Source organism: Exserohilum turcica (assembly GCF_000359705.1).
Source record: "Exserohilum turcica Et28A unplaced genomic scaffold SETTUscaffold_3, whole genome shotgun sequence".
NCBI classification, from domain to species: domain Eukaryota; kingdom Fungi; phylum Ascomycota; class Dothideomycetes; order Pleosporales; family Pleosporaceae; genus Exserohilum; species Exserohilum turcicum.
Window position 1 is genome coordinate 2,539,822 of NW_007360136.1, and position 21,209 is coordinate 2,561,030.

General features: G+C 52.7%; 7 protein-coding genes across 7 annotated transcripts; 4 read left to right on the plus strand and 3 right to left on the minus strand.

Annotated features, from left to right (window-relative positions):
* Positions 1 to 1,343: 1,343 nt before the first annotated feature.
* Positions 1,344 to 1,826, plus strand: SETTUDRAFT_32460 (uncharacterized protein; the record flags this gene model as incomplete). The annotated part of the gene is made up of 1 exon (XM_008028840.1): positions 1,344 to 1,826. The coding sequence occupies one exon, from the start codon at positions 1,344 to 1,346 to the stop codon at positions 1,824 to 1,826; it is 483 nt and encodes a 160-aa protein (XP_008027031.1).
* Positions 1,827 to 2,547: 721 nt separating this feature from the next.
* SETTUDRAFT_20764 (uncharacterized protein) lies at positions 2,548 to 5,601 on the minus strand (the record flags this gene model as incomplete). The annotated part of the gene is made up of 14 exons (XM_008028737.1): positions 2,548 to 2,637; positions 2,695 to 2,917; positions 2,968 to 3,169; positions 3,221 to 3,396; positions 3,455 to 3,803; positions 3,856 to 3,939; positions 3,998 to 4,050; positions 4,106 to 4,135; positions 4,191 to 4,222; positions 4,285 to 4,373; positions 4,431 to 4,845; positions 4,903 to 5,212; positions 5,274 to 5,288; positions 5,345 to 5,601. The coding sequence occupies 14 exons, from the start codon at positions 5,599 to 5,601 to the stop codon at positions 2,548 to 2,550; spliced, it is 2,325 nt and encodes a 774-aa protein (XP_008026928.1).
* Positions 5,602 to 8,069: 2,468 nt separating this feature from the next.
* Positions 8,070 to 11,085, minus strand: SETTUDRAFT_117946 (glycoside hydrolase family 55 protein). The gene is made up of 2 exons (XM_008029498.1): positions 10,960 to 11,085; positions 8,070 to 10,677 (listed from the first exon to the last, which is right to left on the minus strand). The coding sequence occupies exon 2, from the start codon at positions 10,615 to 10,617 to the stop codon at positions 8,278 to 8,280; it is 2,340 nt and encodes a 779-aa protein (XP_008027689.1). The 5' UTR covers positions 10,618 to 10,677; positions 10,960 to 11,085; the 3' UTR covers positions 8,070 to 8,277.
* A 136-nt stretch (positions 11,086 to 11,221) lies between these two features.
* SETTUDRAFT_32463 (uncharacterized protein) lies at positions 11,222 to 11,836 on the plus strand (the record flags this gene model as incomplete). Its single annotated transcript, XM_008028841.1, has 1 exon — positions 11,222 to 11,836. The coding sequence occupies one exon, from the start codon at positions 11,222 to 11,224 to the stop codon at positions 11,834 to 11,836; it is 615 nt and encodes a 204-aa protein (XP_008027032.1).
* Positions 11,837 to 12,730: 894 nt separating this feature from the next.
* On the minus strand, positions 12,731 to 14,834 carry SETTUDRAFT_32464 (uncharacterized protein; the record flags this gene model as incomplete). The annotated part of the gene is made up of 6 exons (XM_008028842.1): positions 12,731 to 12,871; positions 12,919 to 12,981; positions 13,113 to 13,413; positions 13,601 to 13,998; positions 14,131 to 14,604; positions 14,709 to 14,834. The coding sequence occupies 6 exons, from the start codon at positions 14,832 to 14,834 to the stop codon at positions 12,731 to 12,733; spliced, it is 1,503 nt and encodes a 500-aa protein (XP_008027033.1).
* Positions 14,835 to 16,123: 1,289 nt separating this feature from the next.
* SETTUDRAFT_163927 (uncharacterized protein) lies at positions 16,124 to 19,390 on the plus strand. The gene is made up of 2 exons (XM_008029499.1): positions 16,124 to 16,936; positions 16,993 to 19,390. The coding sequence occupies exons 1-2, from the start codon at positions 16,385 to 16,387 to the stop codon at positions 19,054 to 19,056; spliced, it is 2,616 nt and encodes an 871-aa protein (XP_008027690.1). The 5' UTR covers positions 16,124 to 16,384; the 3' UTR covers positions 19,057 to 19,390.
* A 30-nt stretch (positions 19,391 to 19,420) lies between these two features.
* On the plus strand, positions 19,421 to 21,108 carry SETTUDRAFT_163929 (uncharacterized protein). The gene is made up of 5 exons (XM_008029500.1): positions 19,421 to 19,571; positions 19,725 to 19,858; positions 19,915 to 20,009; positions 20,071 to 20,602; positions 20,662 to 21,108. The coding sequence occupies exons 1-5, from the start codon at positions 19,468 to 19,470 to the stop codon at positions 20,808 to 20,810; spliced, it is 1,014 nt and encodes a 337-aa protein (XP_008027691.1). The 5' UTR covers positions 19,421 to 19,467; the 3' UTR covers positions 20,811 to 21,108.
* The last annotated feature ends 101 nt before the right edge of the window (positions 21,109 to 21,209 follow it).

Here is a 21,209-nt window from a genome sequence, read left to right on the forward strand (position 1 = left end):
CGAATTCGGATCCGACCTCGGGCGAATGGCTGATGAAGGGCGGCAGGTACTTCCTCCGATCCGGCTCTGGGATTGGCTCAATACTTGGCGAAGTTGTAACATCGTTACATATAGAGAGAAAAGAAAAGGACTAAGAGAAGCCTGCAAAGGCAATCTATTACTACCTATCCTCTTTTAAACAAAAGAGGGTATAGAAGCAACTATTACCTTTATTTAAGAAACAAAGGCTAGAACACAAGCCTGGTACAAAGGAAACACAGAAAACGAGGAGTAATACCTATAACAGGTAGCCATACACCTCCCCCACCCTATCCCACCCCCTACCTACCAACCAATAGGCTACGAGCCTCACCTTCATCTAGTTAAAACCCCTCCTAAATATCGTAGCTAGAAACAACCTACTTAGATACTTGTAGGCCTAAAAACCCTACACGTCTTATATAGCCCTTTGGGCTGAAAAAGGACGTTAAACTAGAATAATAATAATAATAATAATAATAAGAATATATCTCTAATTAAAGATGATTGCTAAGCAGAGTTTTGTATTCTTACAATTACAATAGTATTTGTGTAACTAGGAGGTAATAGAAGCCTGTTCAAGTTTGTCGGTGTATTATTAGAAGTGATACTCATTCTCCTTTGTGTAAAAACATAAAAAATCTTAATTACAGTAGGCTATTAGATAAATAATGATGTATCGAGATAGTTTGCATAATGCTGAATGTGTAGAGTAATTTACTTGAGGTTTACAAAACTTCAGCCTGCATAAGCTATACAGGATAATAGTTCCTATTATATAGCGAGATTACTAAATAGGTTAGTTACAGAAATAGTTAGCTAAGTGAAAAGAACCGTAGGACATCATAGAGAACGTCTGCGCACATTTCCAGATGTTAGCTTTTAGCAACCAGACCTCTTAACAAGAGCTATAATTGCCGCAACTATCCATAGAGTCTTACGGCAGATATTACACTCATCTCTAGCTTAGTCCATTTACCAAATGCCATTGTTCTACTCAGTGAAGTGTAGCACCTAGGCGACAGATCTGTACTTAGCCTAGAGAGGGTGATTAACACCACGAACATCCTGGTACTATATAATTTGCTCACCCACCTTGTTACTTTTCAGTGTTTATGCATTGCACCTTTACACTCAACTCGGCACAGTAGCTTACGCTCCTCGGATAAGATGCGGACAAACTTTCAAATAACACCCCCACAGGAAGTTACATTACACGAAGCTTTGTCAGTTCAACGACTGTAAATATTAAAGGCAAATGACCTTCTAAACTCATCATCCATCCATTGAATCAACTACCAATTACTCCTCTTCCTCTATCTACAATGTTGTCAGCTTCACGCTGCCTCAGCCTGCTGGCTATACTCTATTTCACTCTTTCGAGTTTGGCGTACGCGGAAACCGCCGAGGCGACCTTGGTTAAAGATGATAGTACACGATCAGTCCCTTTGAGCGAGGTGGCACTCTTAGTGGTTCGTGATCGTAGCTATAGTAAGAGGTCCCGAGCATCTCTTGCCAGAAGAAATAGCGATTACTATGCGTCTAAGAGGGCCCTTGCTGCGCTTGATCGCAGAGCCGCTGATCCTTATCCAAACGGGCTGTGTCCTAGCAGCAGCTCGTATGGGCAGTTTAGGGATGATGATATCTACAATGCAGCATACGGCACAGGGTCTGCTACTTATGCAGTTCAGCGCTCTACGTGCACTGGGGGAAACCAACGAAAACTTCAATGTCAACTTTGCGAAGGATCGGATATCCTAAACCCTTCTGTAAGTTCTCTGAACCCCCAGACCTTTATCCCTTGCTAAGGGATAGGAAATCAAATCTGCCTTTATTCCATGCGATACCGATCATATCTGTACACAACATGTGCACAACTTTTATCACAATCGAATAAATGGGGAAAGCTTCAATCATACAGTGAATGTCAGAGTGCAGTCCATACCCTTCGAGCGACCATTTCCCGAGGTGCTCTTTTGCAAGAGCAGTGCTTCAATAAGTATCAGTTCGTCGCTTCCGACGGAGGCAAAAGCGGCGAATTTCACGCTTATTTCTACGACCTGATCACTGGAGATCGTATACAAGCTCAACGGATGTACCTAAAGTGGATAGCCTCTATGTGGCATCTGCCCAATTCATCTCGGACTGGACCACGACGTGGGAGATTAATCAGGACAACAATATCGAGATGTGTGCATTTCCAGTAAACACTGACAGCACTTTACATGTCGATTGGTATGTTCATATCCAAGTTCTGTCCTGATATGAGGCTTGGTTGTGGTTAAAATTAGGACGGTAGAAAATAGGGTAGGGAAAGGATGTTGAGATTGTAAGAGGAGAATCTTCTTTTTTGTAATTGGTTTCTACCACGACAACAGATACACAGTATATAGCGCAATTTCATCACTTAGCATATTGGAATAGTATTAAAGCAATAACTCCAGATTCAATTCGATCACTATAACTGTATATCCTAAAACTCAAAAACCCATTTTCACTTTTCTCCTCACCTCCCGTTTGAGAAAGCACTCAAGCGCGATCTGGCTTCGATCCGTCGAACGGATACTTCAGTACACTGATGCTATTTGAGTACTGCGAGAGGTCCGGATTGAGCTGGCTCTGTAGGAGTAGCATTGTCAGCATCAATCTCTGTGTGAACGGAATGGAGTAACGTACCATGTCTACCGGACAGCTAGCTTGTTGGGCACCGTAATGGTTGATGTTTGCTTTGCCATCGGCTGTCTTGATCAGAACCTGCTGGGCGCTGGCCTGCGAAGGGTCTCCCAGCAGATAGTTGAAGGGCTCAATGGTCATGGAAGAGTGTGCGGTGGAAAAGACAGTGTTGGGGAGATCGCCAGTGTGAGGCATGTGGTGCATGCCCAGGTTGAACCAAACAACACTGATAATGTTAGGCCATGATCTTTCTACAAGCAGAGGGAGTCATCTTACATGTCCTCCTGCACGAGAGACTCTCCGTTGAAGTACTTGTCAAAGTCGACTTGAGGGTCCTCAGGCGTAAGCGAGTTGTATGCGCCGACGGCATAAATCTCGTTATCCTTCTGCTGAGTAACGTAGAAGTGATGGGTAGTGTGATGAGCCGCGTTCTTAGTAACGTCTGAATCTTTAACCGTAAGATAGGCAACATTGGACGCTGATACGATTAGCAAAAGATACGGGCTTGTTTGAATTGGGTGTGACAAACCTGGGACGAATCGGTAACCAGGTAGTTCACCGTATTTGTTCTTCGCGTCCTTGTTGACAACGGCGTACATTGTGCCGCCGTTGGGCGTCCAGTTAATCTTGCCGTCGTCTTCGGTTTCAATGAAGCTCTTCACAGCCTTCATGGTCTTGTGCGTTCGGTTTCCAGACCAGTTGTACCTTTGCGCAAGTTAGTACGGCTCGTCTGATACTTGAGTAGTGAGAGAATTCATCTTACGTCTCAGTGGTCGGCACAACAGCAACCTTCTGTAGTGAATTGGCTTCTCCCAAGATGTCAAAGTCAGCCTTGAAGGTAATGACATGGTCATGCAGGGATCCGGAGAGGCTGTCATGGATCTTGAAACCATAGTCTTCGTTTTGGGCGTAAAAGGCCGAGGAGATGTATCCCGAGGCCCGAACCGCGACTTCAATTGACCCATCGAGGGAGAACTGATAGGTAATCATGTAGTCGTAATTGCCGATAGTGTAGATGGCACGGACGTTGAACGCAATGTTCTTAGTGACAGTCGTGTAACCAGCCCAGGAATGACGCTGGATGGGGAACCCCTTGTCAATCTCGAACAAGCCTTGGTCAATTAGCAGTGTGATTCTCATTCCAGACTCTAGGGCAAGGCTTACATAGGGCTTCCTTCTGCGTGTATGTAGTCTCACCGGTAGTTTGAGACACGTTAAGGAAGTGGGAATAGGCTGGGCAATCGTAACCTAGAGGAGCCGAGATCAGTATGATGTTCAATGACACATTAACGGGCTTGGTATTTACCTTTGACAAGGGAGATCATTGTGGGTCCAAAACCGCTCATGCTGTCGAAGTAACTGGGGTAAACCTTTAGCAAAAGTACGTGCGTCACCAGAGACTTTGAAACCATACCATGTGCCTGACTGTACAGGGTCGATGCCACTAGTCACCAAGTCAGCATGTTGTGCGAATAGCTACGCGTCGAATCTTGGCTTACGCATAGTGTGCAATGGCCTCGTCCAGTCCAAACTAGATATTGGTCAGATTGGTCAGCCACATTTCCAAAAAGGGCATGTAAAAGTCTAGCTTACCTCGTAGAGGATTCTCTTGCCCTTGTAACGGACATCAAAGAGGCGCAAGCCGTTGTCGCGGGTAAGGCTGACGTAGAATGAGAAATCCACTAGAAAACCATTAGATACATTTGAGGTTTCAATACAAGGCTCAAATATAGACTCACTCCAGGTCACGTAGCTTTCCTGCTCATCAACAGAGAATCTTTCCTTGCCTGCTCGGACTGGCGCTGGCGGTGGGTCGATATCAAGAGGCATAGCATCTCCGTGTGTTTTCGTATGAGCCCAAGGCTCGTCTACATTCATTCCCAAAGACTTAAAGTTCGGCTGGTTAATGACCTTGCGGAAGTCATCCAGAGTTGGGTAGAACACATTGTTGTAAACCCAGCCAGTCACCTTCCACTTGCTGGGATCACGTCCGGTGATATCCGTTCTCATATAGAGGCCTAGCGGCAGAAGGGAGATGGGGTCGTAGATGCTTGTGACTGGGGCATTGAAGCCTTGCCACATGATGACCTTGTTTTCAGACACCGTGATTGGAGCAGCGAAAGCGAGGGGTACTTGGAGGCCGTCATCAACCGTCTTTACATGTTCATATTAGCCACTTAGATGTACAGGTGGGTTTCACGTCAAACTCACCAGGTTCCAAAGCTTCTTTGTCACATCCTCGGCATCCTTCATGTTCTTTAGGTTGAAAATACCATAATCTTCCGCGTCTGGGTTTACGACTGTGATCTTTGGGTTCTTCCTCGTGTTGGCGAAAGTGAAGGGTAGCACAGCCGAGGCATTGGTGATTGGCAGAGGGCCGACTTTGAACTCCTGAACATAGGCCTGTTCTGGAGCTCCGAACATTACCGCAGCCAAGGCGTACCTAGTCGGGGTCCCGTTGCTGCTGGATAGCAGGGGAAGGACTTCTGTCTTATTGGGCATCATAAGCTCAACCGACATGCTGGAATTCCGGTCAGTCTTGCTAGATAGATGTGCACACGGCTGATTTGTTTCACACTTACATTTTGTTGTCCCGGCTGCATAATGTGTTAGTAGTGCATTTGTTACAAAGCTTTGGGCAGTTTCAACGTACCTTGTAGCATTTTTTGCGTTCGTCAAATTGAATCCAACGGCGTCACTGTGCAGAAGAGCCAGTACATCTCTAGTTTCTGCTGCCGTCAAGCTACCCCAAAAGTTTTTGTGTGGAGGAACAGAGGGAGGCTGGTCCCCTGAACAAGAAGCTGCTGTACGATTTTCGAAAATGCTCCTGTCGAGTCGCCTTTCCGAGAAGGCATTGCCCGGGACGATGAGTCCCAGGTAGGCCGCGAGGATGGTGGTGGAGAAACGCATTATTGACAATCGCTGTTCTGTCAGAGTAACTCGACAGCTTGAGAGAGGCGAAGTGTGCGTGGTAGAAAGGAATTCTCGTAAGGCAACTCAGGCCTTTTATGTTGTAAGTACATCCTCGCCGACTTGGATATCTTCAAGTACCGACTCCCGCCCGCCCGTACCTAAGTCAGTGTGTCGTAAGCTTCCCCACGGCTACTATCGTTGAGTTCACAGTCATGTTCCCCACGTATACTATTGTCAATACATATTGTATGGACAGGGTTCTCTGTGTACGCCCCGCACTCAATATTCTACAGATCCATGGTGGTTACTACTACTTGATACCGTGAGCTTGGCGTTTCCTTGGCGTGGATCGGAGCGGGCGGAACAGAACTGGTTCACATTGAGATTAAGCTGATGTCCCGTAATGAAAATTCCAATCACGATCTCCATGTGTTAAAGCCGTTATCTCGGTTATCTTTCAGGACGATAACAAGATAACCTAATCGACCTTGTAAGCAACCTCACGGCCTTGCCGGCTACCGTTATCTGGGGGACCCCCCAAATCAAGCATTGTTCGGTCCGATTATTATTTGTCCTCTCGCAGACGCCTTTACGATGTAGTAAGAGTTCCTGCTTATTAGCTAGGAACTCTATAAGAAATGCATGTTTGAAACAGGAAGACGTAGGCCAAGTTATTCTATTAGTAATGATTTGCATCAAATCGAGATCCTTATAGTCTATAATAGGCAACTCGGTAGAGCTTCTGTGTTCATGTTGGCGTATATGTGAACTGATAGTAGGACCGAATACTACTATTGCTCTGTACGCGATAAGGAGGCCACGAGGGCATGTCCCTTGTCGCCTGGGCCATCGCTAATCCGGTGACCGATGCGTAGGCTTGGAAAGAGCCTTTTTGAACATACTCCGTGAATTTAAGCCTGCAAGTTTCTTGACATGATGGAGCCAGAGTGGGGTTTCCGGAACGACCGCACCGCTGTTGGGAATAAGCTATGTACAACAAAGAGATATTTTTAGCACGAAAAGGTGGAGAAAGGGGTAAAAGAGGGAGAAAAATGCATTTGAGAACTGTACAAAGTTTGATAATCAGCGGGCAAAGAAGATCGCTCCTGTTCCTGCCCAAGACAGGCCCAAGACAAGCCTTCAAAACAAGCATCCAGTTGACCACCATGTAAATGCTTGGTTCTGATATTTGTACTAGTCAAACACAAGCTATCCATGCTTTACTCAACCTCTCATAAGATAAGGGCCCCTGCAATGGCACAAATACATCCAATACAATGGTATACATATTTGGGGGGGAGGCTCATATACCCCCACCGCGTACCGAAAGGACTCTCCGGGTCTTCCGTTGTCTTCCCCGGCCCGTTCCATTCTATTGGAACCTCCCACCTCCACCTCCACCTCCCACCGCCCGCGATGTTCCCCATCCTCTCCTTATCTTTTTTTGCTAACGGCACAGAAGCCAAACTTGTAATCGGAGTGGGTGGCCGTCGGCTATCTTTTGCACCTCCTTCCGGCATGTTCTCTAGGCAGCTTTGTGTAGACTAGGACGAGAGAAGTGCGTGCAGCCGAGCAGGACTAGAGAAGTATCTGCAGCCGAATCCTGTATAACACTAAGCGAACTCTGGTGGCGCTGGGAAAGCCGGCAATTGAGAACAACCGACTTTTGGAAACTTGTTATCAACACTACGTGCTCGCACTATCATGCATTGATAAAACTCCCTAGACTCACAACGTCATAGAAGATGTCTCTGTTTTATGTACACAAGGAAATCAAATAAATGCGCATTTGTTGTGGCAGTATACCTACTGTTAAAGCCAACGGCTAGCGTACCCGCACAGCCCAGAACGGCTTAGTGGACAATTCGGCTGTTCTCTATTTCCGACTTTACCAGTTACGGAGTGGCGCCGGTGCGCCACACTGAGGCTATTAGAACACCATAACTCTCAGACCTTCACTATGGTCTTTTACATTTATTTTTACATTGTGAATAATACAAAGAGAGAGAGAGAGAGAGAGAGAGAAGCTGCAATGGCAATCAGTTGGAGAGAACGCACACATTGCACCAACACATGGCACACACACACACAAAAGCAAAAAGGCGAAACGACGCCCTGCTACTGGTAACGACACGAAAAGTGCCAAAGCGTGTGAGAAGGCATGGAAGTAGTTTTTTTTTATCTTTCTCTCACATGCACGTACAAAACGCAAAAAAAGTAAATAAACAAGCAAAAGAAGCCCTACCCCTAATCACCCCTGCTCTTTGCAATGCCTTGTGCGCCTCATCATCTAAAACTCCGGAAAACAATGAGAAAGAAGGAAAGGAAAAAAACTTGGAGGGGTATAATGATGTTATGCCGAAAAAGCGACTTCTCCCTCGCAATGCGAATGTAAAGTACTGCGGCATCAAGAGACATGACGAGAAAAAAAAGCAGGTGGCACCAAGATGAAAGTAGAGATAGCATATGGATATATATATATGTATGTATATGCTGTAGAAGAACTGCAAGGAAAAAAGGTGATGAAAGAATAGGGCCCCACAAACAAAAGGGGAAAGAAGAAAAGCATGAAGAAAAAGAAGAAGATATGCTTCTCCATCGATGAAGTTGACCCCTTCATCGCCAAGCACATGTGTGTCTTTTCTGTAAGCCAAGAGAAGACGGCAAAACACGCTATGCCTGCGCAAAAATGGCCAATGTAGCGCAAAAGTTGGACCGGTTCTCCTTGTCCTTGGCCACACCCTTGCCCGCCACGGTAATCATGTTGACCGAAGCCTTTGTCGAAAGACCGAACCAGTTGACATTGGTGGAGTTTGTAATCTCGTTCATGTGTTCCTGGCAATTTTGGCCGTTGACACAGGCCTGGTTGTAGTTCTGGAAGAACGAGTACGTGCCTGCACCGTAGCTCCAGATGCTTTCGCTGCCGTCGGTGACGCGGACGGCCCATGCGGCCTTGGCCTGGCTCATGTCTGGGTCGAAGAACTTGGAGTTTTGGGTAAAGGGCACAGAGGCAGTAGGGTTGGGCTGGTAGTACGGAGTCTCGGTTTGGATGGCACCGTAGAAAATGTCCTTTGCTCCAGAAAACTGGTACTGCGTCATCTGCGAGTGCTCAGAGGCAGTGCCGTACATCCACACGGGACCCTGGGACTCGACGAGCATACCACGACCGTTGTAAATGTCAATCTGAGAGTGGTCATCCTGATCGAGCTCGTGGTCGGCAGTCCACAGCCAGACATTTTCAAAGTAACCGTTGGAGTTCTTGGTGATGTGCAGCTGCATAAAGGTACCAATGCACTCTGGGTTGGGCTGGTGCTGGGCAGTGGGGTTCTTCTTGCAGTTGGAGGACTGGAGCTTGGTGCCAGCATAGCCACCGACACGGAAATGGACATCCCACAGGCCGGCAGCGCCGTTCTCGGCATTGATATTCCACTCCATCAGGATACCGCCGGGGGCGGGGCCCTGGGTTCCAATGATAAGATCAGAAGCCTCGAAAGAGCCCTTGTCGCCGCTCTTAGTGCCGATTTGGAAGCCGGGCTTGGGGTCATCCATCTTGGAGAAGAAGTCGCCAGTGATGAGGAAAGTGCTGTAAGCTTCACCGACCATCTTGACATTCTTCGCCGCGGGAACAGTGACGGTTTTGGTGATAAGATAAGAGCCGTGATCGACGAAAAGTATCTCGCCGGCCTGGAGGCCATCAATAGCAGACTGAATAGCGGCAGTGTCATCAGTCGCACCGTCGCCTTTGGCGCCCTTGGACTTGAGGCTGACAAACTTGGAGACATCGACATTCTCGTACTGGGGCTTGCTGCGCTCGAACCAGCCGTTCAGACCCTGGAGACTCTGGGGCTTAGCGGGTGCGCCAGTGATATCACCCTGAACACGGCCCTGGGTGGATCCAGCAGCGAGAGCGTTACCCTGGGCCCAGGCGTCAATTTTGCGACCACCTGCAAGGATGGTGTTTCCACCGGGGCCAATAATGGCCTTTTCAGAGCCAGAAAAGTCGACGTTGTCGAGGATCAGAGTACCGCCGGTGGTGGGCACGCTGTTTTCAGTAAAAGAAGAGTTGATACCAATCGGGGTGTTGGTGAGCTTGCTGTCGAGCAGGAGGACAGAGCCAACGGTCTGGTTAGAAGGGCTGTTGGCCATGTCGAGACCAACCTTGCAGTTGTTGATAGTGATGCTCTTGTAGGTGAAGACCCAGTTCCAGTTCTGGAAAATGGCGGTGCCGCAGTCGTTGAAGGTCATGTTGCGGACGGTGAATTGCTGGGATCCCATGAAAGCGCCAATGGCACCACCGTTGAAGACCAGATCCGTCATGAAACCACCAGAGCCGTTGTCCTGGAAGATGCCCTTCTGGTCCTTGCCGGCGTCACCCTTGGCCATCTCGAAAACAATGTTTTGTAGACTGGTGGCTTGGGAGACTTGCCAGTGGATACCAGCAGCAACCTTGGCGGCGGAGATGTCGATGACAAAGTTGCGAACCTGGCGGTAGAAGTTGTTCTGGTTGGTGTACCAGTTGGCACCGTTGCCACCTGGGATGTAGGGATCGGCATCGATGAGGCCCATACCTTCAAAGTTCGCTGTGGCCTTGAGAACGGGCATGTTCAATGGGTCGCCAACGAACATTGTGTAGTAGTACTGGATGATGGGCTTGCTGATCATGTAAGTACCCGGGGGAAAGTAGACGAGGGCAGGAGTAGTGGTCGAAGAGTCGCAGCCCTCGCCACAGCGGTTGCCGTCGGCGATGATCTTGTTGATGACATCGGTATCGTCAGTAACACCGTCGCCCTTGGCGCCCAGTTCCTTGACATTGCGGAAGACCTGGTAGGATGCTGGGTTGGGGTTGAAGGCGGCTTGGCCCTGGTGCTTGATGGACCCAAGCCAGTATCCAGAGCCGCCCGCCGGTGGGGCTGGTGCAGCCGGTGCTTGAGCCAAAGGAACCGCTGAAGACAGAGATGCAGAAAGTAGGACGCGCAGCGTCAGGAGAAACGCTCCAGCACCAAAGGCCACCATGATGATAATGAGTGTCTTGAATCTCGGAGTCGCTAATCGTGGTAGAAATGAGTCGAATGACTGGAGGCGTAGTTGTCAGTTGACCAGCAAGAGACGTTGGTCGTAGGTGCTTTAGATCGAAGAAGAGTTGCAGGAGTGCACAAGTGTAGAGTTGACTAGCAACTACAGTGAAAGAAGGTAGCAAGAATGTGATTGTGATAATGAATGACAATAAAGAATAACAAGTGAAGCAACACAATGTGTGTGCTGTGAAGGTGACAGCGAGCCTGCGTGAAGGGGGGAAAAGCCAACGGGAGGGGCACGGCAGCCTTGTATATGTAGGCGATGTATCCGCAAAGGCACACTCACAATAGATTCAGCGAGCCAATCACTTTTCAAAAGAGCGTTTGTTTCAGGTTTCAAGTAGCCAGGGGGTGGTGTTCGCTGTGCTGGTCTTGAATCATTTTTGCCGGAGTGGAGCAGATGTTTTGTATCGTCGCCTTCTTCCTCGTCTGCGCTGTCCCAGTCGGCGTCGTGGGCAGCCTCTTCATCGTGCCTCTGGACGCCATACGGCGCACACAGAGACGGGTGGCCCTCTGCGGCCGCATCATGAGGGCGTGTAGCCATGGCTGACAGCCGCGTCCGGGTCTCAGGAGATGGCGATGGACAAGTTGCTATTCTGGATTGTGGCCTGGCGTGTTTTGGCGTAGATGCAAGATTGCCCAGGGCATCGGCTAGTAGAGACGACGGGTATGTTGCCGTACAGTGCCGCTGTCCGCGTGAAACAAGCGGGCGGTATAGGCCAGTGAATGGTGGAGGATGTGCAGAGGTTGGCGAGGCGAGCGTGTGTCCCTGGCGCCAAGACAGGGATGCGCGGACTAGCGTGCAAGGCGGCAAGTCGAGGTGCGACGGGCCTGAAACGCCAGGCCATCGACAGGCCCTCGTTGGCCGTTTCTGGAGATGCCGTCGTCTGCCAGCGCTTCGGCTCCACACGCAGTCCAGGGCGTCGTCATTCGCCGCCGCCGCCCGGAGAACACGTCGATTCTGGATAAAGACACAAGCCCTGCGGATTGCTTTGCCGCTGCGCGCCCAAGGACACGCCGTCCGAGTCACAGAGGCTGAGGGCAGTTCACTCGACCACCACGCCCGCCTACGTCTGGCCCTCGTCGACGGTGTCGCTCACACGGTGGCAAAGGCGCGTTGTATCGTGTGTGTCAAGGCCATGCACGACCGTGGATGAGCCATGAGGACAAACGCCTAGGCTGAAGAAACACATACGGTCGCGCCTCGCTGCGCCATATGCCCTGCAAGCACACGACATGATGCAGGTACACAGAAATCAAAGGACGCCCAGAGTCTGCCAATGGCGGCCTGAGGCTCATACGAAACGGCATGTCCGTTTCGCGCCGCTGCAGTGTTTCCGGCTTTTTTTCTGTTTCCTTTTCATCTTAGCCCGGGTGGTGTGTGCCTCGTTTGCATGAAACGCGTCTTTATGCTGCTGCTGCTGCTACGTAGATCCCCTTGGAACTTAACAGAGCCCTGGTATGATAAATGTAAGCTTTTATCAGTCGCATTGGGGCGTAGGTGTACTGTGTGCATGCTGCCTCCGCGGTCGAGGACAAAAGGGCAGCTCCACGTCGCTTCTGCATGTCACTGGGCCTTTGAGGCAAATTGCTACTCTATGCCCCAAGATTAATCTTGGTGACAAGCGCTAAGCCATGGACCAGACCAAACTTAGGCCCATGGCTCAACAGAAAAAAAGGTAAAAACACCAAACTATGTACCACCAGCTTCGTCGCCATTCCACGGTGGAAACCGTACCATGCCCTCCAGCTAGCGAACATAGGGACCAGAGTATGTGCATGTGTGTATGTCCAGAAGAAGCGTGTCCAAGCCAATCACGAGCGTAGTCTAAAAACCGGGCCTCTAACCGCAGACGGAAATATGACTAGACCAAGTTCGAGCAAGCGCCGCCGCCACCTACGGAGAGTCTATTTGCCACCCGTTCATTAGGGTGAGCATAATGCGATTCCAATATGCACTTTATACAAGTCGATTGCTCTTTAGCCGTCATTCACGTCATCTCAGATGCCACACCCACACCACACCCATTCAAACGAAACATGCCAGTCGTTCACCACAAGGCCTTTGCGTCGTCTTCACAGGTGACAGGCCGTGTGAGCTTCTGCCCGCCGTTAGCGTCTTTCTGGAGCATGCGGCTAATCACGCTGGCAAGTCGCTCGATGCCTTCGACGAGCATGTCTTCATCTTCCCACTAGCATCCAATTAGCGCAAATCGTGGTTGCAGCCATGGTCTCGTACCGCGAAGCAAACTCTAATGTCGTTGCCAAAACATGTCCCCGCATGTTCGGTGTCGCCGGGGACCTGGATCCTGTTAGTAACAAGCACATGACAGCAGAGGAAAAAGACTTGCCTCAAACATGTCGCCCTGCGTACGCGTCTCGTTAGCCTTACCCACACTCTGACCCTGTGATGTGATGGTGGCTTGCACTTACCTGTGCAACCGCCAAGTTGCTATCTTGCTTTGCACGTTGTGCTACATCAGCGCCTTTGAGTGGTAGAGGCAGCGTAAGCCAGATGAAGTATCCGCCGACGACTTCGCGGTCGGTCTGGGGGATGCGAACGCCCAACGGAGTGAGGTGTTTATGGATAGCTTCAACCATATGCCTATACCGACTGCCATATGCAGGCTGGAGCGTGTTGTACACGTAGCGCTGGAGTTCTCCAGTCTCCAATGTCTCAGCCACGAAGCAGGCTGTCAGCTGGCTGGGTGATCCACCGGAGCGGCTCGATCCTCTGGAACAATGTCAGCTGTCACTACTCGACCCGGTGAGACATGGCTTCGCCAGCTCCTACTTGGGCTGGTGCCAGCCGAATCCGGCATCATTGCACCGTCCATGTCTCGGAAGCAATGTCGGCTGAAGGGTGCATGACAAGGTCGAGAGGATGCATGTGCACAAGGTTTGCAAAAGAGTCGGCTTACGTCTGTGAAACGGCGTACGCCAGCTTTGGGGTCCCTTCGCACCATCCTGTGCGCAGTCCGGGGCCAAAAATCTTGGAGAAAGAGGCGTTGGAAACGGCATTACCGAAGCCATCTGCACCCTGTCTTTCGGCGCCGCCGTCGAGATATCTGTCCACATCTACTATCCGGGGCAGACTAGCTTTCTCAATCGAAAGTGTGCTGGGAGTGAGACTGGAGGGCCATTGGAGAAAGTCATATACGTCGTCTGTAATGATAAGAGCATCATATTGTCTGGCCAGACGCACAAGTTGTTCTCTTCTGCGCAGACTCATCGTCTTGGAGCTGGGGTTTGAGAAGGCTGGCACGGCATAGATGATGTGTTTGTAAATCTTATTGAATGGCCGCCGAGGCTTGAGAAGCTAATGGGACAGTCAGTCGGAACGGGCGAAAGCAGGCCAACTTCTGGTTTGGCACAGGCTCCAGGTTTGAAGTCGGCCATGATGTGCATGCATATCGGGCGAGCGTCTTGTTGCAGCCAAGAGCATACTCACCGGCTCACTATTGCCTTCAGACGCCGCCTTGTCTTCGCTTTTCCTAATTTGGGTTGCTAGGTAGTCCATGTCAATGCCCTCTGGGTCCTCAGGAACGGCGCGAAGCTTGGTGTGGAACCCGGCATCTTCAAAGATGCGGAAAGCTAGCATGTAGGCGGGGGCGACTATCCAGACGTTTCTCGTATACAGAGGGTCTGTAAAGTCCTGGAGCAAGCAGGCCAGGTTCTGGGAAGCGCCGCCAGTAATGCAGATGCGGTTTTGCGAGACGGGCTCGGCAGGGGCGTAGAAGGCGGTTAACCAGTGTGCAATGTTGTTGCGCAGTCGCGGATCGCCCTCGTCCGGGCCATAGCATAGGGCCGGGTAAGCAGTTGGCCTATGCTGGAGCACGCGGTGGGTCGCTCTATCGAGTAATTGTGTCGGGAGCAGAGACAGGTTCGGCCACCTGGTGCGGTTAGCGACCGGTCGTAACGGCAGCTGGAGTCAATGGGGCCGCGTCATGGCGGAGCAGGCGAAGCGGGACGCGAACGGGCGATGAGTCGCAGGCAGGGTGGATGATGCAAGTGGGGAGAGGAGAGAACGTGCCCTCGCAGGAGATTGATGAGCGGCTTGGAGCTGGTTGGGGAAGGGACCACGTCTGGCAGCTGGAAGGACTTGAGGATGTGGTCGGCGATGGTTTCGCCGCCGCCGCCGTCGCCGCCGCCCATGATGGAAGGAGGGTTATGAAAAGGCAATACGGGCGGTGCCAGCAGAGGTGAGCAAGGCGGCGTCGCACTGCGGCCATGCACCGAGGTGGCCGGTGCGTATAATTAGGTGGAGGAGCGCGCGGTCGGCAACGCGGCCGGGGCTGATGTGGGTGTGTGGGCGTGTGTGTCGGGGCGGGCGTGGTTGTTGCAGTCTGGCTGTGGTAGTGGTAGTGCAGGTGCGTGTGCATGTGTATGCCGCTGTTTCGGGACGGGGGCCCAGGACCACGTTTCCTCGGCTGCAGACAACGGGCGCGGCTATGCCCAAGGGAGGCAGCGGGCAGAGGGCAGAGGGCATCATCACGTCAGGCAACCCGTCGCGCCCCTTGCCCCTCGCCCTCGCCCCTCGCCCCTCCCCACGATAGCCGCTATCGATACGGCAAGCGGTACGTCATGCAGGTGGCTGCTAAAATTCCAAAAAAAAAATAAAAAAAAACCCCGTGTCAGCATCAGCATCAGCACCAGCACCAGCACCAGCACCAGCACCAGCACCAGCACCAACACCAGCATCAGCATCACCATGCGCGCATCTCCCGCAGGCAGGCTCTCGGCTCGCACTCGCACTCGCACTCGCAGCTCTTCATCTGCGACGCCTCGCAAAGGGCACGGCATGGCATGGCATGACGAAGAGGTGTAGGCGAAGAGGTTCTAGGCACAGGAATACGGCCATGTGGCAAACCAAGACGCAGAGGGGAGAGGGAGAGGATGGCGGCAGGATGTTTGGGACACGGGCGAAACAGAGGCAGTGACATAATGCGGCCATCTGGGCCCCAAGAGACGACGTCTGAGGTGGACCCTTGGCCACGCTACGGCTACGAGGATTAGTGTACGAGTGCGAGCGCCGGCCATGACAGGCACAGGCGCAGGCACAGGCCCGCCGCAGCAAAAGGGAAGGGTCCTCGCCGCAAGAGTGTGTGTGTGTACTTGTATGTACTAGCAGCATCGTGTTAGGTAACAGGGCTTCGTCAAGGCCGCACCTTGTTGTTGGCCACCGGCCCCCAGGAGGCTGCTGGCACTGGCCGCTGCTCGTGCACGAGCGAGCACGAGCTTGCGACACTGCCGCATCTGCGACAGCTCAATTATAGATCACCTGGTCCCTTTACCTACTAGTCGCTGCCGCCCTGCCCGCCCTCCGCCATACATACACGCTCCTTCTCGCACACGCACACACGCACCCACTCACTCCTTCTCACACACTCTCACGCACACGCACACACACACACACACACTCGCTCGCTCGCTCGCTCGCTCACTCACTCACTCACCCTCCCCCCGTCCATCCATCCATCCATCCTTACATACATATACTTCTGCCATCGGCCCGCTGCCCTGCCTGTGCGTGCATGGCGCCCGTTCTCTGCTGCTGCTTACCGTGTGCCTCGTCGACCCCCATGCTGCTCCAGACATTGACATATTAGTCCCTTCGTCCCTTCGCAGCCTCCTGTGACCCATTCCGCACTCGCTCCTCTGTGCCACGCAATCCCCTCGCTGCCTCGCTCAACGACGCCCTCACCATGCTGGGCGACAAGAAGAAGACGACCAACCGCCTGTCGAGCCTCTTTTCCGGCGCCTCGTCCGAATCCTCAGGGTCCGCTACCAAGACGTCGTCCCCGCCCGCGCCATCGTCAGAGTCGAGCAGCCGCCTGTCCAGAGTCCGCAACCGCATCTCGTCCGTCAACCTCCTCGCCCCCGACCACGCTCCGCCTGCTGCGCCCACGTCGCCCAGCCAGCCTGCTGTTCCCAATGCCACGCTGCAGCCGCCCACCCCTACTGTCCCTACCCTCCCTGCCGACCTCGAGCCGCTCGAGCCGCCGCCGCCCCTCGACGCCTCTTCGCGCTCCTCGACGCCCTCGCAGTCCCACAGCCGCCCGACAACCCCGAGTCTCGACCCAAACCCCCCGGGCAAACTGAAGAGGCTGCGACGGAAGAGCAATCTGTTTGGAGGCGCCCCACACGCTGCCGATGCAGGCGGCCCAGGCAATCCTGCCGCCAACCCGCCTGCATGGATCGTCGGCCACAAGGGCAAGGTGCCGTACGACCTCAGGGCCCTGCTGAATGGCGAAAAAGTAGGTTGCGGCTCCCGTCCCGAACCACGCGCCCCCATGTGCTGACAAGACAACAGGTGCCAGAACTGTGGGACGAGGCAGGGGACACGTTTGTCTACCTCTTTCCGCGAACCTCGGAAAAGGGCGCTTCCTTCCGCATTGACTCCTCCGTCTACGCCGCCTCGCAGCTCCTCACCCGCCTGGTGCACGGCAGCCTCTACAGCGACATCAACGCCGCCCATCCCCTCGAAGTCCCCGAGCGCACATCGCGCCAACTGTCGCGCGAGCCCGATGCCGACCAATCCCGCACCGTGTCTCCCGACCCCAGCCAGATTGGCAGCTCCGACGAGTCCAAGGGCTCCAGGGCCCTCAGCGACGCCGTTGAGGACGACTACTCGGAGAAGCACCTGTACATGCCCATCTCACTGACTTCCGACTCTTCCATTACACCCAGCGAGCCCAAGCTCACCCCCAAGGACACCGACACCCTCATCAGCTACCGCAACTTTTTCGCCTTCCTCATTGGCCAGTCGCTCGTCGCTACCGACCGCCATTCCGACATCTTCGACATTTTCCTGCGAATCAGCGACATCCTGTCGCACTATGCCTTCTCCAACGTCGACGGCTCCACCTTTGGCGAGGTCGCAGCCTCGAGCTTCGACTGCTATGTCGACGAATTGGCCCTGGCCGATGTCAGACACAGCCGCGAGAAGACGATAGAAGCCATTGTCCTCGGCGAAAAGATGCGTTCGGTCGGGCTCTACACCGAAGGCTTCGTGCACGCTGCCGGCAAATACGACACGATAAAGGAATACAGCTCCACCAAGTTCGCCATGATTAGCCCCAAGACGACCACCAGACTCCAGCGTGCAGCCATGGACCTTGAAAACCGCGAAGCCACAATCAACACCAAGCTCAAGGACTTTGAGTTCCCCGCCATCTTTTCAGGCATCATGAACAGCGCCATGGCCTCCGAGGGCAAGGTCATCAGCTTCAAGAAATGGAGGTCTGCTTTCAACACGACCCGCTCATTCATCCTCGACTACTACCGACAAAAATACGGCTCGTGGCTTCCCAAGGCCAAGTCCAAGAAGAACGACCTTACAACAGGTGGTCTTAATCGGATCGTGCTGTTGGAAATCTATCGCGACATGTCCAATCTCTACGACCTCCTGGTGAACAGGAAGAGCCTGACAAACCGCACAGCTGACGGCTTCCTCGCCGAGGACGAAGGCACAGACCTTGAATCTATTGTCGGCCGTGCGCTGAGAAAAGTCCTGAGCGAGTACGACCGCAGTACGCCACCAGTTCAGCCACCAATACCCTTTGATTTGCCGACATACCCCATGATTCCAAACGCCCAGACAGGAGACGCCAAGCACGATGCCAAAGCCCGGGGAAAGAAACTGCACAAGGACGAAATCGCCAAGCTGCTGAAGCAATCACACAATGCCGATGCTGAGCAGCAAACGCCTTTCTTGGAGGCGTTCCGTCATTTTGAGTTCAAGCATGCCACGGGCTCTTCGCTCGATGACCTTTGGGACCTGCGCACAGGACAATGGCTGTTCCTTTACGCCGTCATACAATCCCTGCCCATGCTGGTGGTGGATGCGCCTGGCGTCCGCTTTACCGAGGGCGTCGAGTATTTCTTATGCGAGGTACCAAGAAGTGGCGTCCCGTGGGGCCGCGAGGACACCACACGGACGCGGACATGGTTTGGCGTGGCGGGAGGCGCACAGGTGGTTAGCCTGCCCACGGACATTGTCGAACACGGTGTAGAAGGTGTCTTTCGCCGATCTCACTGCTGGAAGAAGGCGCAACAATGGGCCGCCGACGATACGCTGTTGAACGCTGCCATGCAAGAGCTGAACGCAAATGCCTCGCCCTTGCAGCCTCCCCCTGGCTTCCTCGACCCTTCAGCCGCTAGCATGCGAGACCGTTCGCAGAGTCCTGACAGACGACGCGAGAGCGTCATGAATCTTGGGCTCGAGGCGCTGCCCTTGCCTCCTGGTGTTGCTCCGCCTATGCCTGCCGGCTCGCCCGCACGAAGACCCGAATCAAGCAGCGACCCAACCAAGACATTCGACGCTATACTAGGCACTTCGCCTTCCAGCCCACAGCCCAAGAAAAAGAAGAAATAAGCAAGCAATGACTATGGCAAGACGACACGACACGGAATTGTTGTATAGAAAAAAATCTGTTTTCCCAGCTGTTTAGTGATACCGAATAATGTTTGGCAGATGGATAGCATTGGCAGGCTTTTTGTAATCTTTGACGCGTTGTTGCATTTGCGCATTCGAGTTATATATCATTCAAGATCATCATTCAAGACGAGCGTTGCTGTAGAGGGTTTGGCATTCCATAGTTGACTTGAAGTGGCATCAAGCAAAATGCAGTCATGACGCTTGTGGCTAGCTCCCGCGGCATATCCCCGATATCGTTGCGCCCGCACTTATCCGCACAATCACATCTTCTTCCTCCAAACAACGTGTCGGCCTTTTGAAGCTTCGCGTGCTTCAGTCGCAGGCTTGTTTCCTCGAACATCACGCGATATGACGTCTTCTTTGCCGGGCAATCGTGACCTGCCCGTGTCGCAATTCGACCTCAGCACCTACTGGGGCCGCGTGCGGCACTCGGCCAACATTTCAGACCCGAGGTGAGACATTGCGCACCGCATGTATATGGTTGCGTGGCTTGGGTGTGGTGAGTACCACTACCTCTAGCATCTCAACTGCCCTCTCTGCTGTGCCCCAGCCTCCGCGTCATTTTGCTTCCAAGTAGAACCCTGAGTTGACCATGTGCGACGCAGGACACTACTCACATCCTCGGCCGGTCTCGAAAATGCGAAGAAACTCGTCACCGCCTACAAGACGGGCAAGATGCCAGAGATGACGCCCGAGCTCTGGAACGCAAAGAAGATTATCGATTCCACATTGCACCCAGGTACTTGGCGTGGCGCCGCTATATGCCGAGGGGGGGAGATGCTGACCGAGTCCAAGATACGGGAAAGCCAGTCTTTCTGCCTTTTCGCATGTCGTGCTTCGTGCTGACCAACCTGGTTGTCACGGCTGGCATGCTTACGCCAGGCCTTGGGGTATGCGAGCCTACATGCTGTTGAAAAGGAAAAAAAAAGACAAAATGCTGAGCAAGAATAGACGGCAGGCACACTCGCATGGCAAGTGACGAACCAGTCGGTCAATGTGGGAGTCAACTTCTCCAATGCGAACAAGTCGATCCCCCTCTCCACCTCGACCATTGTCAAGTCATACCTACTGGCGGTCAGCGCATCTTGTGGCGTCGCCGTTGGTCTCAACGCCCTAGTGCCCCGCCTGAAGCGCTTGTCGCCCAACGCAAAACTGATCGCGGGGCGTCTGGTACCATTCGCTGCGGTCGCTACAGCAGGTGCACTCAACGTCTTCCTCATGCGTGGCGAGGAGATTAGGCAGGGCATTGACGTCTACCCGGCGCTGTCGGAAATTGAACGGCATAGAGTGGAGACAGGCGACCTCGAGGTGAAGCCTCTTGGCAAGAGCAGGAAGGCCGCGACGCTTGCTGTGGGAGAGACGGCCCTGAGTCGAGTGCTCAATGCTACGCCCATTATGGTTCTGCCGCCTCTTGTCCTGGTTAGGTTACAGAAGACGGAGTGGCTCAAGCAGAGGCCAAGATTGGTGACTCCAGTTAACTTGGGTGAGTGGAACATTAAAGCAGCAGCAGCAGCATGACAGCATCGCCTAACGTGTCCTTAGGCCTCATCTTCACTACCTCCATCTTCGCACTGCCACTTGCGCTCGCTGCCTTCCCGCAACGCCAGGCCGTCAGTGCAAAATCTCTGGAGCCCGAGTTTCACGATCGAGGGGGCAAGGATGGTTTGGTCGAGTTTAACCGTGGGATATGATGGATCGGCGCCACCGATCAAAGGACACGGTACCAACTTCGACCAGACCACCACGGCGCAGCACCGATGCAAGCTGTTCAAGGCACCTGCAGAGCGCGACTGCACACGGGGCGTGGCTGCAATTCAGGAATTCAAGAGCGCTCGACATGGTCACCGAGGTGCAGTGCGGCGAAGACATGCTTCCTGGCCCTGTGATTGGCTGCAACAACCACCGCATCCCCAGAGCCACACCAAGTGCTTATTCCATAGATGGTGATAAGACCAGATATGTCTTTTCAAAAAAAGGGAAATCTTGTTCTAGGCAGCACGGAAATTTAGCCTTGCATGAAATGAACTATTAACCTGTGACGTTGGTGGGTGCTCAAATGCCAAACTGGCCTCTCGATAAAAGACCAGGTG